At 41.3% G+C, this 14,170-nt stretch overlaps 1 protein-coding gene across 1 annotated transcript in view; it reads right to left on the bottom strand.

Moving 5' to 3' along the window:
• LOC308083427 (dynein axonemal heavy chain 11) overlaps positions 1-14,170 on the bottom strand; it is a gene marked incomplete at both ends in the record, with an annotated part of 121,990 nt that overhangs the window by 96,660 nt on the left and 11,160 nt on the right. The window contains 12 exons of the mRNA XM_080425742.1: positions 895-1,017; positions 2,382-2,504; positions 4,233-4,391; positions 5,195-5,278; positions 6,430-6,588; positions 6,720-6,806; positions 7,410-7,526; positions 8,330-8,552; positions 9,555-9,724; positions 10,167-10,424; positions 12,187-12,525; positions 13,537-13,932. Of these exons, the coding sequence (XP_080281868.1) occupies positions 895-1,017; positions 2,382-2,504; positions 4,233-4,391; positions 5,195-5,278; positions 6,430-6,588; positions 6,720-6,806; positions 7,410-7,526; positions 8,330-8,552; positions 9,555-9,724; positions 10,167-10,424; positions 12,187-12,525; positions 13,537-13,932 (2,238 nt within the window). The remainder of the gene's footprint in view (positions 1-894; positions 1,018-2,381; positions 2,505-4,232; positions 4,392-5,194; positions 5,279-6,429; positions 6,589-6,719; positions 6,807-7,409; positions 7,527-8,329; positions 8,553-9,554; positions 9,725-10,166; positions 10,425-12,186; positions 12,526-13,536; positions 13,933-14,170) is intronic.

The raw sequence follows: 14,170 nt of genomic DNA, 5'->3' as shown, positions 1-14,170 counted from the left end.
TCCTGCGTCCCGAAGCAGCCATAAATCAGAGGCCTCAATAGGGACCTCTCTGCGGCCTCAACAGTGCTGTTAGACAGTCAGACAAGACAGGACAGGGACGGGCCAGTACACAGGACAGGACACAGGACAGGACACACAGGACAGGATGGGACGGGACAGTCCCTCACTGCATTCTCCATTCATACACACTGTGTGTCAGCAACACTGATGCTGAATAAACATAGTCACCACAGACAGACAGCGACAATATCCTACTCATAGCTCTGTTTCTCAAATATACTGTCAAAATATAAAATAATTCTCAACTTTTTCTAAAAAGTAAAACAAATATATATTTTTTAAAAGGAGAAAATAGCCGTGACGCAGAGTGAGCTGTTAGATCTGCTATTCATTGTACAAGAACAATATAGGGCTTAAAGGAAAACTTTTTACAACCAATTGGTTTATGTTTTAGCTTGTAATTAAAGTAAATAAAAATGTGTTAATTTTTTTTTCATTTACTGCTTTCTATAGTTTTAGCAATTTTCAAAAAAAAATTACAGTGGGCGGGGGCATTCGGGCAGGTGGCTAAATATGTCTTTTTTTACACAATAACCTGCCGATTTCTTTATTATTATTTACAGTAGCTCTTCTAGACCCCAATAATTCACATCTAGCCATCAAAGACCACGGGACCTTTTTTATTGTGTAAAAAAAGACATATTTAGCCTAAATATGTCTATATAGGCTAAATATGTCTTTTTTCACACAAGGACCCAAACCCTATTGGGTCTCGGGTACCGTTTTGGGTATTGGGTATGTTTGGTTCGGGTGGACCCGTGAAAATCTCTAATCAATCACACAGGTAAAAAAAAAAGAAAGAAAATATCTTAAATGTAGCTAAAAGAAATGTACCTGGTGATCCTCAAGTGTCTCGATAAGATCCTCATCACATCTGAGAAGAGGCAGAGAGGTTTGGACGTGGTCTTCATAGGAGAACTCCATGGCTGCCCATGTTTGACTGATCTCCATTATAACCTGAAATGAAACGGTAGTCAAAGCACTGCTGACACAGCGATAATAATCTATACTCCAAGTGTAAATTGAGGTTTTATGAAGCTCTATGTTCATATAATCGACAGGGCCCTGGGTTTGATGTCAGTACTTTTGCCATTTGCATCCCTTGGTGTAAAACCCTCAGCTCTTAGACCTTGTTACGAAATATGTTGACATCCTACAGGCCTGCTGGCTCTCAGATTAATCATTTTTCTAGTACATTATCCTCTCAGATGCTTCAAAGAGAAACCACTGGATCAAACAGACGATGCAGACAAGCATTAGCAAACTCTCTGCCCTTCTAAACAGATACAATAACACTTCTGCAAGACTGCATCTGACCAATATGTGTTTTAAATCATTGGTTCTCAAAGTGGGGTCCGGGGACCCCCAGGGGTCCTTGGCGGGGTACCAGGGGGTCCCCAGCTAAATAAGTTAGCGTCACAATCATTTTAACCACTTTAACCATTATTGTATACTTTGGCTAATACAAAAATCGTGAAAATTTGCACAAATCTTTACAATATATATATTTTTAAAGCCAACATTTTTTACTCAAATCTTTTCTTCTGGGGGGGTCCCTGGAACAAAATATTTTGAGATGGGGGTCCGTGGCCAAATACATATAATTTCGGGGGTCCTTGACATGAAAAGGTTTGAGAACGACCGTTTTAAATAACATGCTAGTAGTAGCGTTTGAGGAACAGTGTAGAAGACACACACACATCCCACACCTACTAGGCTGGGTACTGCATCAAAAGTTTGTCATGTTAACAAAATATAAAATCTGCACACAAAAAAAATACTCCTGTTTGCAGATATTTATTAGAGGAAGGTTTCAAGCCACCAAGTTCTTCCTCAGACTTTAATTTTTTCTAGTTAATTTTCTTTTAGTCAAATTGTATACGTTCCCTTTGCCCTGCTCTGCTTGTTACCCATAATGGTTGATAAATTCCATAATATGCACTTTAATAGACCTGTTTGGTAATTGGTACACAAACTTTATATGATAAACTTTATTACAGTAAGTGGTGTAGGTACATAGCACTTTATTTAAAATAGGTTAAATGCATTGACTGCACATTTATAAGACTTGTTTGTTATGCTGTTTAGTGTCTGTTTTGTGAGGAGGACCACAATGGAAATAAGCTTTATTGTGTTTTTATCCTCGGTGATGCTATGACATGTCGGAAAGTGCTTTTGTGCTCTTTTTATATCATCAAATAAAAATCAATCAATCAAACTTCTGAGAAGTCTGAGGAAGATCCTGGTGGCTTGAAACGTTCCTCTACTAAATACGCAGCCGCAGAATGAATGTGAATCCATAGAGGAATCTCCAGTAGAACCTTCTCTATGGCCATCTCCTTCACAGCCTTATCCACCACGTTGCGAACTTCCTCTTCATACAGATGCAGCTGCAGAGCCAGGAGGTCCTGCAAGGTGGTGCTATCCGTCATGGTGAAGTCCACCTACAGGGGAAGAAGGAGCAAAGCTCACCACACGAGGTGCCAGACTCTCATGACAGAAAACTCACCAGGTCACCAGTTCGCGCCATGGTGTTCATGGTCATGTTTGTTGTTCATGTACATTGAGAGGCAACGCTGTTGCCGCCCTGTTTCATGCCATCGTTCATGCCAGTTCATCGTTTACGGCTGCTGTGGTGTTGTTTTTTAAGCTGCACTAAAATGAATTTCACCCACTTTTTTACCTTGTAAACCTGTGATGTGACAATAAAAACTGATTCTGATTCTGAGTTCACCAGTTCACCACTCGCCGTTGAGAGTGTTTAACACGTCACTCGCGTGACGGCATAAAGTCGACCTACCACACAAGCGGATCAAATTGACATTTTTTCCCTGCAATTTCATTGGCCACTGTCTCCTCTTTGGGCTCCACACATCCCAACACCTTCTCCCCCACCCAGCGGGGATACCATTGTCTTTTAAATATCGATTGGCTTTGCTTAGGCTACACAACATTTCAATCCCACTCACACCTCACAGGTATACTACGCATCATTTGTCTTAGAGGCAGAAAACTAAATCTAACTCGGAATGTTTGTCCGGGAGGAAAATATTCCCAGAAACCTGGCCAGTGGCAAGCAGTCCACATCGTTAAATACCTGAAGAAAAAAATGGCGACAGTAAACAATATTTACTTAAGTTACACAGATTAACTTTTAAAAGTTAAATGTATGCCTCCTGTCTGCAGCCAGTGTCTGACAGACTCTCCATGTGCCCAGACACATATCTCACTGAAGAGCATAGATATATTATAACTCTATGGCACGCATAGATATAGTGCTGAAACAAAACAAAACAAAAGGAACTGGAGCACTATACAAGCTGATACATCTCTCTCTCCTGATTGGATACAATTGGTAACCCACCTGAAAATGTATTGTTGTGTTTACTAAAGAACTGGAGAGATATGGAGACCGCTGTTACTGAACACACACTCTATACTGTAGCAATGATTACCATCAAAGATCTATAAATTTAAACTAAAAACTAAAATATCACTGTCTTACAGCACCTTTAACCTCTTAAACACTATATACTTCACTGACCGGGGTCCCCCAGGGGTCTTTTCTTGGTCCCCTCCTTTTTTCCCTCTACACCAAATCTCTTTGCCAAAAATAGCTGATCTTCGCCTATTATGAATGTATGACATGCCCAGAGTCGGGGTGTTGGGGTCCATGTGTTCAGTGGTGTAAAGTAAGTACTGTACTTCTACTTCTACTCCAATACATCTCAGAGGCAAATATTGTACTTTTACTTCACTACAATTATTTGAATACTTTAGTTACTAGTTACTTTGCAGATATAAATTATTATATTATAAAACATACATTAACCACTGTAGCCCTATTTTATACCTAGGCTATTTGAAAATAGCCGATCTTCAAGCTCCGTTGTGAGCTTGTAGATCGGCTATTTTCAAACATTTTAGTACTTCTACTTTTGGTACTTTTAAATATATTTTGATGCCAATACTTTTGTACTTTTACTCAAGTAAAATTTTGAACACAGGCCTTTTACTTGTAAATTTCTACATTAAGGTATTGATACTTTTACTCAAATAAAAAATGTGAGTACTTTTTCCACCACTGCCTAGACCGTGTTTAATCACCTTAGTGGTTAATCACCATGTGTTTAATCACCTTAGTGGTTAATCACCATGTGTTTAATAATCACCTTAGTGGTTCTAATTAGCTGCACCCAGTGGCGCTGTCGTATTGCCAGGTTCTGCAGTTCGCTGACGGCCCGCAGTGAGGTCAGCAGGTTCTTCACATACAGGTCTAAACCACCGTACACGTCCCACGTGCGCGCCTCCTTGTCAAGCTTCCTCATGTCCTACACAAACAGAGGGAAGGTAAACGCAATTAACTGTCGTCCGTTCCCAACAGCAACGCTGCACGTGACACAAGACAGCAGGGGAGATGAGAGCTGGACCGATGTCAGGTTGTTGGCATCGCCGATTACCCCTGTTTTTGACATTTTCAATCAATATGAAAAACATACATTAGGATTAAAGTAATATGGAACTCATAACCAAATAAACAAATATTCTTTGAATATTCTTTTAACATTTATTAAAGGATCTACACCATGAATTTAAAAAAATATATATATATATTTAATATCATATTGTTTATGTTTTTCAAAAGGTTTGAGCCTAAATCAAGCCTCAGATATACTCATTCCAACTAACTTCTCTCTGGCTTATAAAGCACTTTCACCTGCAATACCACATTGTCCTGTTTGGCACGGGGCACTATTGAGCCAGTTTGTATGCATGTTATCTCCTGGTTCTGTGTGGAAAAAGTAAAAAAAAACAAAAAACATGTAAAAGATTATTTTATTTTTTTTACTGAAAAACGGGAGGTATTGTACCCTGACGTGACGTCACGTCAGGGTGCAAATCAGTTTGGCCTGTTTTGAGACCAATTTACAGAAAACCCCAGATTTGCTGTGAAAGCCTGAGTGTTCAAACTGGGGTATTTGGGGGGATAGAAGAGAGGTAGGGGAGACCAAAAACAAACAAAAAGTTAAAATTCATGGTGTAGCACCGAGTGCCGCGCTATGAGCTTGTAGATCTGCTATGGCCCTAAAGGAGAGATGCATGGTGGTGTGATGCAGCAGCAGTGTGAGCTCACCTTGGCAAAGCGCCTCAGCTCTGCGTCCATCTGGCTCACGTTGATGAGCCTCCATTTGGTCATTGTCCAGAGCTCCACACTGCTCTGCACAGATAAAGACACACGGGGCAAGGTGAATGTGTGTGTGTGTGTGTGTGTGTGTGTGTGTGTGTGTGTGTGTGTGTGTGTGTGTAATGAGGACATTTAGAGGCTGCAGTGAATGCACTGAATGAATGACAGTGTCCACAGATAGAGATGAGCAAACAGGTCATTGTGGACATTGTCGCTGATGGCTGGAAACCTTGTACTGTATGTCCGACAACTAAAAAAACAAGAACCTGTGTTCCATCGATTCAATGTAGTTATTTAATCACAATCTCAGACTTCAACCTGACCTCTGTTTTTGGGCCTCGTCTTTATAGGCTTCACTACTGTCCACAAGATCAACTACTATCAAAAACAGCTGATCTACAAGCTCACAAGTTTTGAGCTTGTAGATTGGCTATTTCCACTACTCTAGCACGACATTGTCATACGACAAAGTATAAAAAAAAGGACGTAGTTTAAGAAAACTAAAAACTAAAAAAGCTTAAATATGGAGGTACAGACAGTACTAGGTTTCTGCCTAAATGTGATGTACAGCACATGCAACGGAGGCAATGCAGAATGCTTCAAAAATAAATAAAAGGCCAAGAAATGTGTGGTCAAAACCATTGGTTCTCAAAGTTGTTTCCGGGGACCCCCAGGGGTCCTTGAGGGAGTTCCAGGGATTCCCCAGGGGCCCAGCTAAATTATGGATAATTTGGAACCAAATTGACCCTTGTGGGTCTGTAACTCTGAGAGTGTACATTTGTACACTCTCAGAGTTAAATTAACATTGATTTGACAATATAAATTGGGTTGCCAGAGATAGACATGCTATTAAATGGGGGTCCGTAGCCTAATGCGGGTTAAACTGGGGGTCCTTGAAATCAAAATGGTTGAGAATCACTGCTAGAGCCGTAAAAATCTTCTCTTATGGGGGTCCCTGGCATATCTTTTCAAATGGGGGTCCGCAGGCTAATAAGTGTCAATTTGGGGGTCCTTGACATGAAAAAGTTTGAGAACCACTGGTCAAAACAACCACAATAACTGTGTTCCCAGGCTCCCATACAGTATAATATATACAAAACCGGTATACACAAAATATTTTTTTACATATAAAGAAGAAAAAAAACATAATAATGTGAACTATATTTTGGCATAATAGCGCTCACATGCACATATGTGACCAGGTCCCACAGTTCCTTGAGGATGACGACCTCTCGTCGGCAGAGTTTGACGTCTCTGTAGTCTGGGATGGAGACCTCGAACAGGTTGGTGGACTCCTGCAGCTCCGACACCTCCTCCTCCAGACACAGGATCTCCCTCTCAGCCTATAGAGGATACAGACAGCACATCCACAATGCTACTATACAACACCTCCTCCTTTTCAGACTGAAACTTCAAAATAAAATGACCGAAAATGACTGTGAGATCAATGACAAAGCATTGGGTAAACACGTACTCTCTCCAGGCTGAGGTAGGGATGCACAGCGGTGTAACTGAAGGGAGCCTCGCGTCTGAACTTCTCCCTGAATTCACTTTGTTTCACCTGCAGGGTGACAGATATGGGGTTGAATTAAACGCACAAGAGTAATGCAATATCGTACATCACAATTGCACATCACAAAAGAGTCCAAAGGGAAGCACGCACATCCTAACAAACATTTACAGGTGCTGAACAACAATACGTCCACTGTGTCTTAGCTCCCAGTAGGCCTGTCACAATTATTACATATAATCACCTAATCACAATTATTTTGCATAATCGTCATAATCGTTTCCATGTAAACAAAAATTATACATTTTCCAAAAAGAGCAGAAATAGCAGATCAACAAGCTTACAATGCGTCACTTTGTGACGCATTGTAAGCTTGTAGATCGGCGATTTCTGCTCTTTATTTTTTAAGTATAAAATGATTAAATATGTCTAAATAATTTCTTTGTATATTTGTCTTATCTGCCCTGTGCAACTTTTGATTACAAAGCCTAAAAGGCAAACAGAAATTACATTTTTTATTCATAATGTTCCAATGTTCAATGCCAAAAAAAACACAATTAAATCGTTAATCGCAATTATTAGTGTGACAATGAATCGTCAACTTCAATTTGTAATCGTGACATCCCTAGCTCCCAGTAGAGGGAAAAAAGTTACCTCAAACGCCATGCACTGTCTTCTTAGAACCATGACTTCTGTGTTTTGCATGGGAGCCACGTCGTGCCTCACTGCCAGCGCCAGTTTCTTAGCCGCACTCCATTTTTCCGGTAGGTCCTATAATGACAGAAATACTTTTTTATATTGTCACGGTCCTTACACACTAGGAGCATGACTGAAAATGCAACTGCGAATATTTCTCATCAAGCTATTCATTTGATGATGCCATTCATATATAGGTTGATGCTTTTATTAGCAGTGAAAGACGCGTTACAAAAATAAATTGCGTCCTTAATTAAAGCTGCACTATGTAACGTTCCTCTTCTAACCCAGATTTGAACCAGGTTTCCTGCGCAAGTGCCGACATTTTTACCATTGAGCTAATAGAGCCTGCCTGCTTGCTCAGGGGATAAATTGAATCTTGACCATCAGGTCAAAATTCGTGTCAGATCCTGTGTCTTGGTGAGACGTGACCTTTGACACGATCTAAATGTCTCAATAGAAGAGCAGGGAGACTAAATACAACCAGCCCAAATGAACCAGTTATATTGTATTGACATACTCTGCCATACAGATTGGACAAAATGACATTGTATTCATTAAAAACAAAGTTACTAAGTGCAGCTTTAATCACACTAAACAAACACTCAGGGAGTGTAAGGACCTTTACTGTGAAAAGGAGTAGTTCATCCAAAAAATTACTTATTTTCTATCAATTACACAACCCATGAAGCATTGAATTCATGGAGACTTTTTGAATAATGTTTTTAAATAAGAAGTGAAAAAAAAGGATATTTACCGAGTCGACCACAAATGGGTACCGACCCACTGTTTGAGAACCACTGCTCTAACCTAACCTCAAAACCACGCCCTGGGCGAAACACCTGGGGAAAAGAGAGAGTCCGGTTCATCGTCCTCACCTCCAGCTGGGAGTAAACATGCTCTGGTATTCTCTCTCCGTATCTCTCCAGCAGGGTCAGCGTGGCGCTGAGGGGCTCAAACATCACGTCCGTGGACGTCTGGCGGTCTCTGACGGCCAGCAGGTGACCCATGACCTCCACCAGGCCACGGTGGTCCCCTTTAGACACGGGCCGGCGCAGCCCCTCCACCGTGGAGCCAACAAACTCCTCCAAACCATCCAGGCTTTTTGGGGGAATGAAAGGAGAATCATGCGTTACCGTGGGAACAGGTGAAGGAAATCGGGTGCTACGTGTAGTAAAAACTAGAGCCCGATGCTGACCACATCGGTGTTGGCAATTATGCATTTTTTGGATAACGTTAAAAAAAATGATAAAAGAAAATAGCAACACCTTGTGAGCTTAAATGGGTTATTTTTGAAAAATATTGAAATAAGGCTGAATAAGTGGTTAAATAAAAAAGTTATTTGTGTTCATTTGTATACATTTATAAGTTAAATGTTATCAGATATAAACTATAATCAAATTCGGACAAAGTTTATTTTTTTTTCAAATTGATTAGAATCAACAAGATATTGTTCAAAATATTAGGTGGGAACACGTCGGACCCAAAAATCTGCAATGGGTCGGGCCCAGCCTTGCCAGATCTTTCGAGAGAAATAAGCAACCAGGTCTATGAAAACAAGCCCAAAATAAGCGAATAACACGAGCACTTTAAACCTATACATCGATTATTTGAAAATAGCCGATCTACAAGCTTCACGATGCGATGTGAGTTTGTAGATCTGCTATTTAAAAAAAATGTGACACATTGTAAATATTTTTGAAACATTTTAACAACACAAATCTGGTACGGGGGTCCCTGACACAAAATGTTTTCAGATGGGGATACGCGGACAATTACATATTAATTTGGGGGTCCTTGACATGAAAATGTTTGAGAACCACTGGTTTAAACTACATTTAGGAAGCAGGCCCAAATAAGCAACTACAGTTTAGAAACAAGCCCAAAAAAACGCAACCCGCAACTACTAGTATTTTACAAGCGTCTTTACAGAAAAACAAGCCCAAAGTCGCTTATAATAAGCGGACATGGCAACGCTGGTCGGGCTCTGGTGAAAGCCATGCAGACAAGAAGCATACGGTACCTGTCAGTGACGTATGTCATCAGAGAAGAAGCATACGGTACCTGTCAGTGACGTATGTCATCAGAAGAACCATACAGTACCTGTCAGTGACGTATGTCATCAGATGCTCCTTGAACAGCCAGCTCCACCGCTTGATGATGTTGAGGAGACTGAGCTTGAAGGTCTTGATGTCCACTCTGAACCAGCCATCAAACACCCTGCAGTCCTGCAGCCTGGACACCTCCGAGTACATCTCCTCATAGTAATCTATCTGTAGAACCATAGAGTACATCTCCTCATAGTAATATATCTGTAGAACCATAGAGTACATCTCCTCATAGTAATCTATCTGTAGAACCATAGAGTACATCTCCTCATAGTAATCTATCTGTAGAACCATAGAGTACATCTCCTCATAGTAATATATCTGTAGAACCATAGAGTACATCTCCTCATAGTAATCTATCTTTAGAACCATAGAGTACATCTGCCCATAGTAATCTATCTATAGAGTACATCTCCTCATAGTAATCTATCTGTAGAACCATAGAGTACATCTGCCCATAGTAATCTATCTGCAGAACCATCATAGTAATCTATCTGTAGAACCATCATAGTAATCTATCTGTAGAACCATCATAGTAATCTATCTGTAGAACCATAGTAATCTATCTATATAACCATAACACTTCAGTGTACATCTCCTATTTCACCTGTTCTTTGAACTGGTGGATTGTAGGAGGGGCTTCTGGGAAGGCATGGGGTTCGAGGGCCTCCTCCATCTCCTCGGTGCTCAGAACCTGTCCATACAGGAGGAACTGTCTCAGGACCTCCGCCCTGTCCTCCATCCACAGGTGGGTGTAGCAGGAGAAGGTCGTCTGGTACTCCAGCGCTTTGCTCAGGACGTTCTCCACGTGCTCCATCACCTCCTGCCTCAGGTCCAACAGGTCCAGCATGTCCTCCATCTCATCCTGGAATCAATCATGTTTAAAACCATTAACCACAAGAACCCTATGGTTTCTCCATACTCTGGGGTCAACATTCTGCTGGGGGGGGGGGGGTCCCCAGCAAAATGTGTTAATACAGTATCACACTCATTGTCTCCGCCGGAGAGTATGTTTTCGCTTCGTCCCGCTGTGTGTTCACCTCCCTCCTAGCCAAGCTAACATTGGTCAAGCTCCACGTGACACATGTCAATATGTTGACACCAATGCCTTTGATTGGCTAGAGGGACGCATGACGAAATAAAATCCTATAAATAGGTGTGTCACTTCAAAAATCCATTTATGTTTTTGAAGTGAGGTAAGACAGGATCAATCAGTCTTGATTGGAACAGTACCTTCCAGTACAAATCACCCGTCCGTGCGTGTGTGTGTGTCCCTCTGAGAACACCTAACATTGGTCAGTTTCACGTGACATCACAATATATAATATAAATATATAAATAGCTTAGACAGGAGAGGCTGAGATCACACAATGAAACTAACTCCCATTATGCAAACTGAAGAAGCAGCAAATGAGCATCTGAAACCTGATGAAGAAGCAAAGGCGCAGAAGGCCAAAGCTAAGAAACAGAGAAATAATTAAATTAAACAGAGACAAAGAATCCCTAAATGACAAAAAACGAAGACGAGCCACAAATGCTGACAACATGACACAGCAAAGATTGCTACAATCTCTGGAAGAAAAAGTACAAGAGTCTGTAAGGAACATCGAAAGGAAAAGAAGGCACTGGTCACAGTATTCAAGTAATGAAAGACAACATCAACAAGCACATAACACCAGTAAGAAGAGACGCTACAGATCACAAGAAGTAGAAGTTGATCATTTCATAAGTGATTTCGTAAGTGATTTCATTTGATTTCATTTGATTTCATTTGATTAGAATAGCACGGGTCTGCTGGCGGAGACTTGTGCTCCGAGGAGCACATTTTCTAGTTTTAACTGTATCCATATTTTATACATTAAAAAAAAGAAGATATTCAAGCTCACAGTGCGTCACTTTGTGCAGCGCTAGCGAGCTTGTACATCTGCACAAAACGCTTTCAGATGGGGGTCCGCGACTAAATGCATGTCGATTTGGGGGGTCCTTGACATGAAAATGTTTGAGAACCACTGGTGTAGAGTATAGTCTGAGTCTCCCATAGCCAGAGTGGAGACATTTAAATGACACCGGCTTGGAAGAGCTGGTTAAGGCAACCGTGCGGTGACAATGCTCTGATGCCTGACAGTGAGTCCCAGGTTTGTTTCCTGAGCCCGGCAGACCTTTGCAACAACAAGTTACTCTCTGTTTCCTGTCTTTCTGCATCGTCAACTATCAATATAGGCAAGAAAAGCTTGAAAAATAATAACAATTAACCCATTAAGGCCTGAGGTTCCGACTCTACAAAATGTCTTCAAATGTGCTCAAACTTTTTCATGTCAAGGACCACCCAACATGTATTTGGCCGCCGACCCCATCTGAAAATGTGTTGTTCCAGGGACCCCCCCCCCAGAAGCAAAGATTTGAGTTAAAACATTTTGCTTTAAAAATATATATATTCAAAGATTTGCACACATTTTCACGATTTTTCAAAAATAGCAGATCTACAAAATCATAGTGCGGCACTATGTGCCGCACTATGAGCTTGTATATCTGCTATTTTTGAATAGCCCAAAGTATAAAATAATGATTTAAGTGGTTATAACACAGATGCGTTCCCGGTTTTAATCGGTTAAAAATAAATAAAATACCTGGTAGGTTTCCAAGTGCAGGTGGGCAGCCACGCGGTCCACCTTGGTGGACGTCTTGAAGACATCTCCTACCAGTCCCTCCACCAGCTCATAGAGGCCGTCCCCTGCGTCCCGCTCCAGCGAGGGGAGGAAGCTCATGGCCGAGCCGTGCAGCAGCAGCTGGGCCTCAAACAGCGGAGTCTGGCACATCAGGCCTGATGACTCCATGTTCTCCATGAAGAACTCCAGAGAATGGCTGATGGCTCTGAAGAGACCCTCCACCACCATGTCGTCCACGTACTCCAGGTAGGAGCGCCATTCCTCTGAGGTGAGGTCGGTGCGGAAAAGGGACATGTTCTCCTGATGGACATACGAACACATGGCGAAATTCATCTCATAGACCATACCCGTGGGGGGATAAAATTTGATTTTTTTTCAAATCAAAACGATTCTCGATTCAATTCCGATTCTTGGGGTCACGATTTGATTAAGAAGTTATTCCCAATCAGTTTAATCCAAATTATTATATTGTTTTCATCTAGACTTTAACAACCAAGTGTAGCCTAGTTATTTCCGACAGCGAAACAAACAAATATATAATACCAGAGGGTTGTGTAAAAATTCTTGGCTTTGATGGAATCTTAGATTAGATGTAGTTCTATTTGATGCAGAAACACAACATAATTGCTTTGATGCAAGGAACTTAATGAGTGTCGACGAGCGTCAGCTCTTGTGAATCGATGTTTAATTGTTTATAATAAGAATTTGCGATTCTTACATGCATTGATTTTTTTCAACACCCCTAATTCATGCACCGTTAAATGCAACGTTATATATTAGACGTGATGAGCTGCGCAAAGCAAGTGCAAATCTCAATAGAGCCCAAACGGAGTCAGACTGATGCCATCCTTATTTTGGAGAGTTCTATCTAGACTGCAGATTACCTATATTTTCACAGATATTTTGTTCAAAAGTACAAAATAAAGTCTAATCAATCAAAAACTTTGATTGATTAATTGATTAATGTTTTAAAAATAGGAAATTCACAAATACAGTAGCCAATCTACAAGCTCAAAATGCATCGCAACACGATGTGCTGTGAGCTTGTAGATCAGCGATTTTTGAACATCTTTGGAAAAACTAAATTTAATTGAGCACTGGGTTGTGGCACTAAAAACACCCCCGAATTAAAGATGGCAAAGTTTAGCTGAGGACATTTTTTTTTGTCAAGAATAAAGCACAGGGAGGAAAGGCTAAACCCTATGGCACCAAAAAAGTGTTGCTCTTGTTTTATGATATTACAAAACAGGCGCATCACACATACACGTTAAATAAATCTCAGGAGCATCCATACATACTGTATATACATACCTGTACCAGCTTGTGGATGTGGTGTCCATCCTTCTGTATGAAGCCGTACCACTTGTTGACGCGGTCAGCCCTGTCGTCCAGCATTATGAGCGTGCCTTTCTTGTTGTCCCTCCTACAGAAGACGCTCTGCTTGCTCCAGGCCTTCATCAGAGCCTGCAGAGCTTGGCAGTTGTCCTTGGTTCTCTGGAGGCCTCGCTCCACGCTGTGGACCTGCTGCTTGGTGGTGGTGATGAAGCTCCAGCAGTCCGGGTCCTGCCACGTCAGGCTGCTCTCCGCCCGGGTCAGATGCTGATCGATGGCGTCCAGCTCTGCTCTGATGAGAGGAAGCTCCACTTCCAGCATGGTCTGTTTCACCTTGTTGTACCACCGGACAAGGAGCTGGAGACTGCTCACATACTGGAGGAACAACAAACAAACATATATATTGTAGCGACCCCGCGAAAGACCCGGCTGTAACTTGCTCCTCTGACTAAATCAACAGTAGATTTAGTCGACTATAATCTTATGATATTTAGTCGACTTCACCCATCTGGAACTGTGTCATTTTTAGATTTGAGCTAAAAAAGCATTATTTTACACTTTGGGCTATTCAAGAATAGCAGACATACAAGCTCATAGCACCGAGTGCCGCGCT

This window comes from Gymnoscopelus braueri, assembly GCF_963280865.1.
Source record: "Gymnoscopelus braueri genome assembly, chromosome: 4".
NCBI lineage: Eukaryota > Metazoa > Chordata > Actinopteri > Myctophiformes > Myctophidae > Gymnoscopelus > Gymnoscopelus braueri.
The sequence above is the reverse complement of the archived record's forward strand: the minus strand, read 5'-3'. Positions and strand labels throughout refer to the sequence as shown.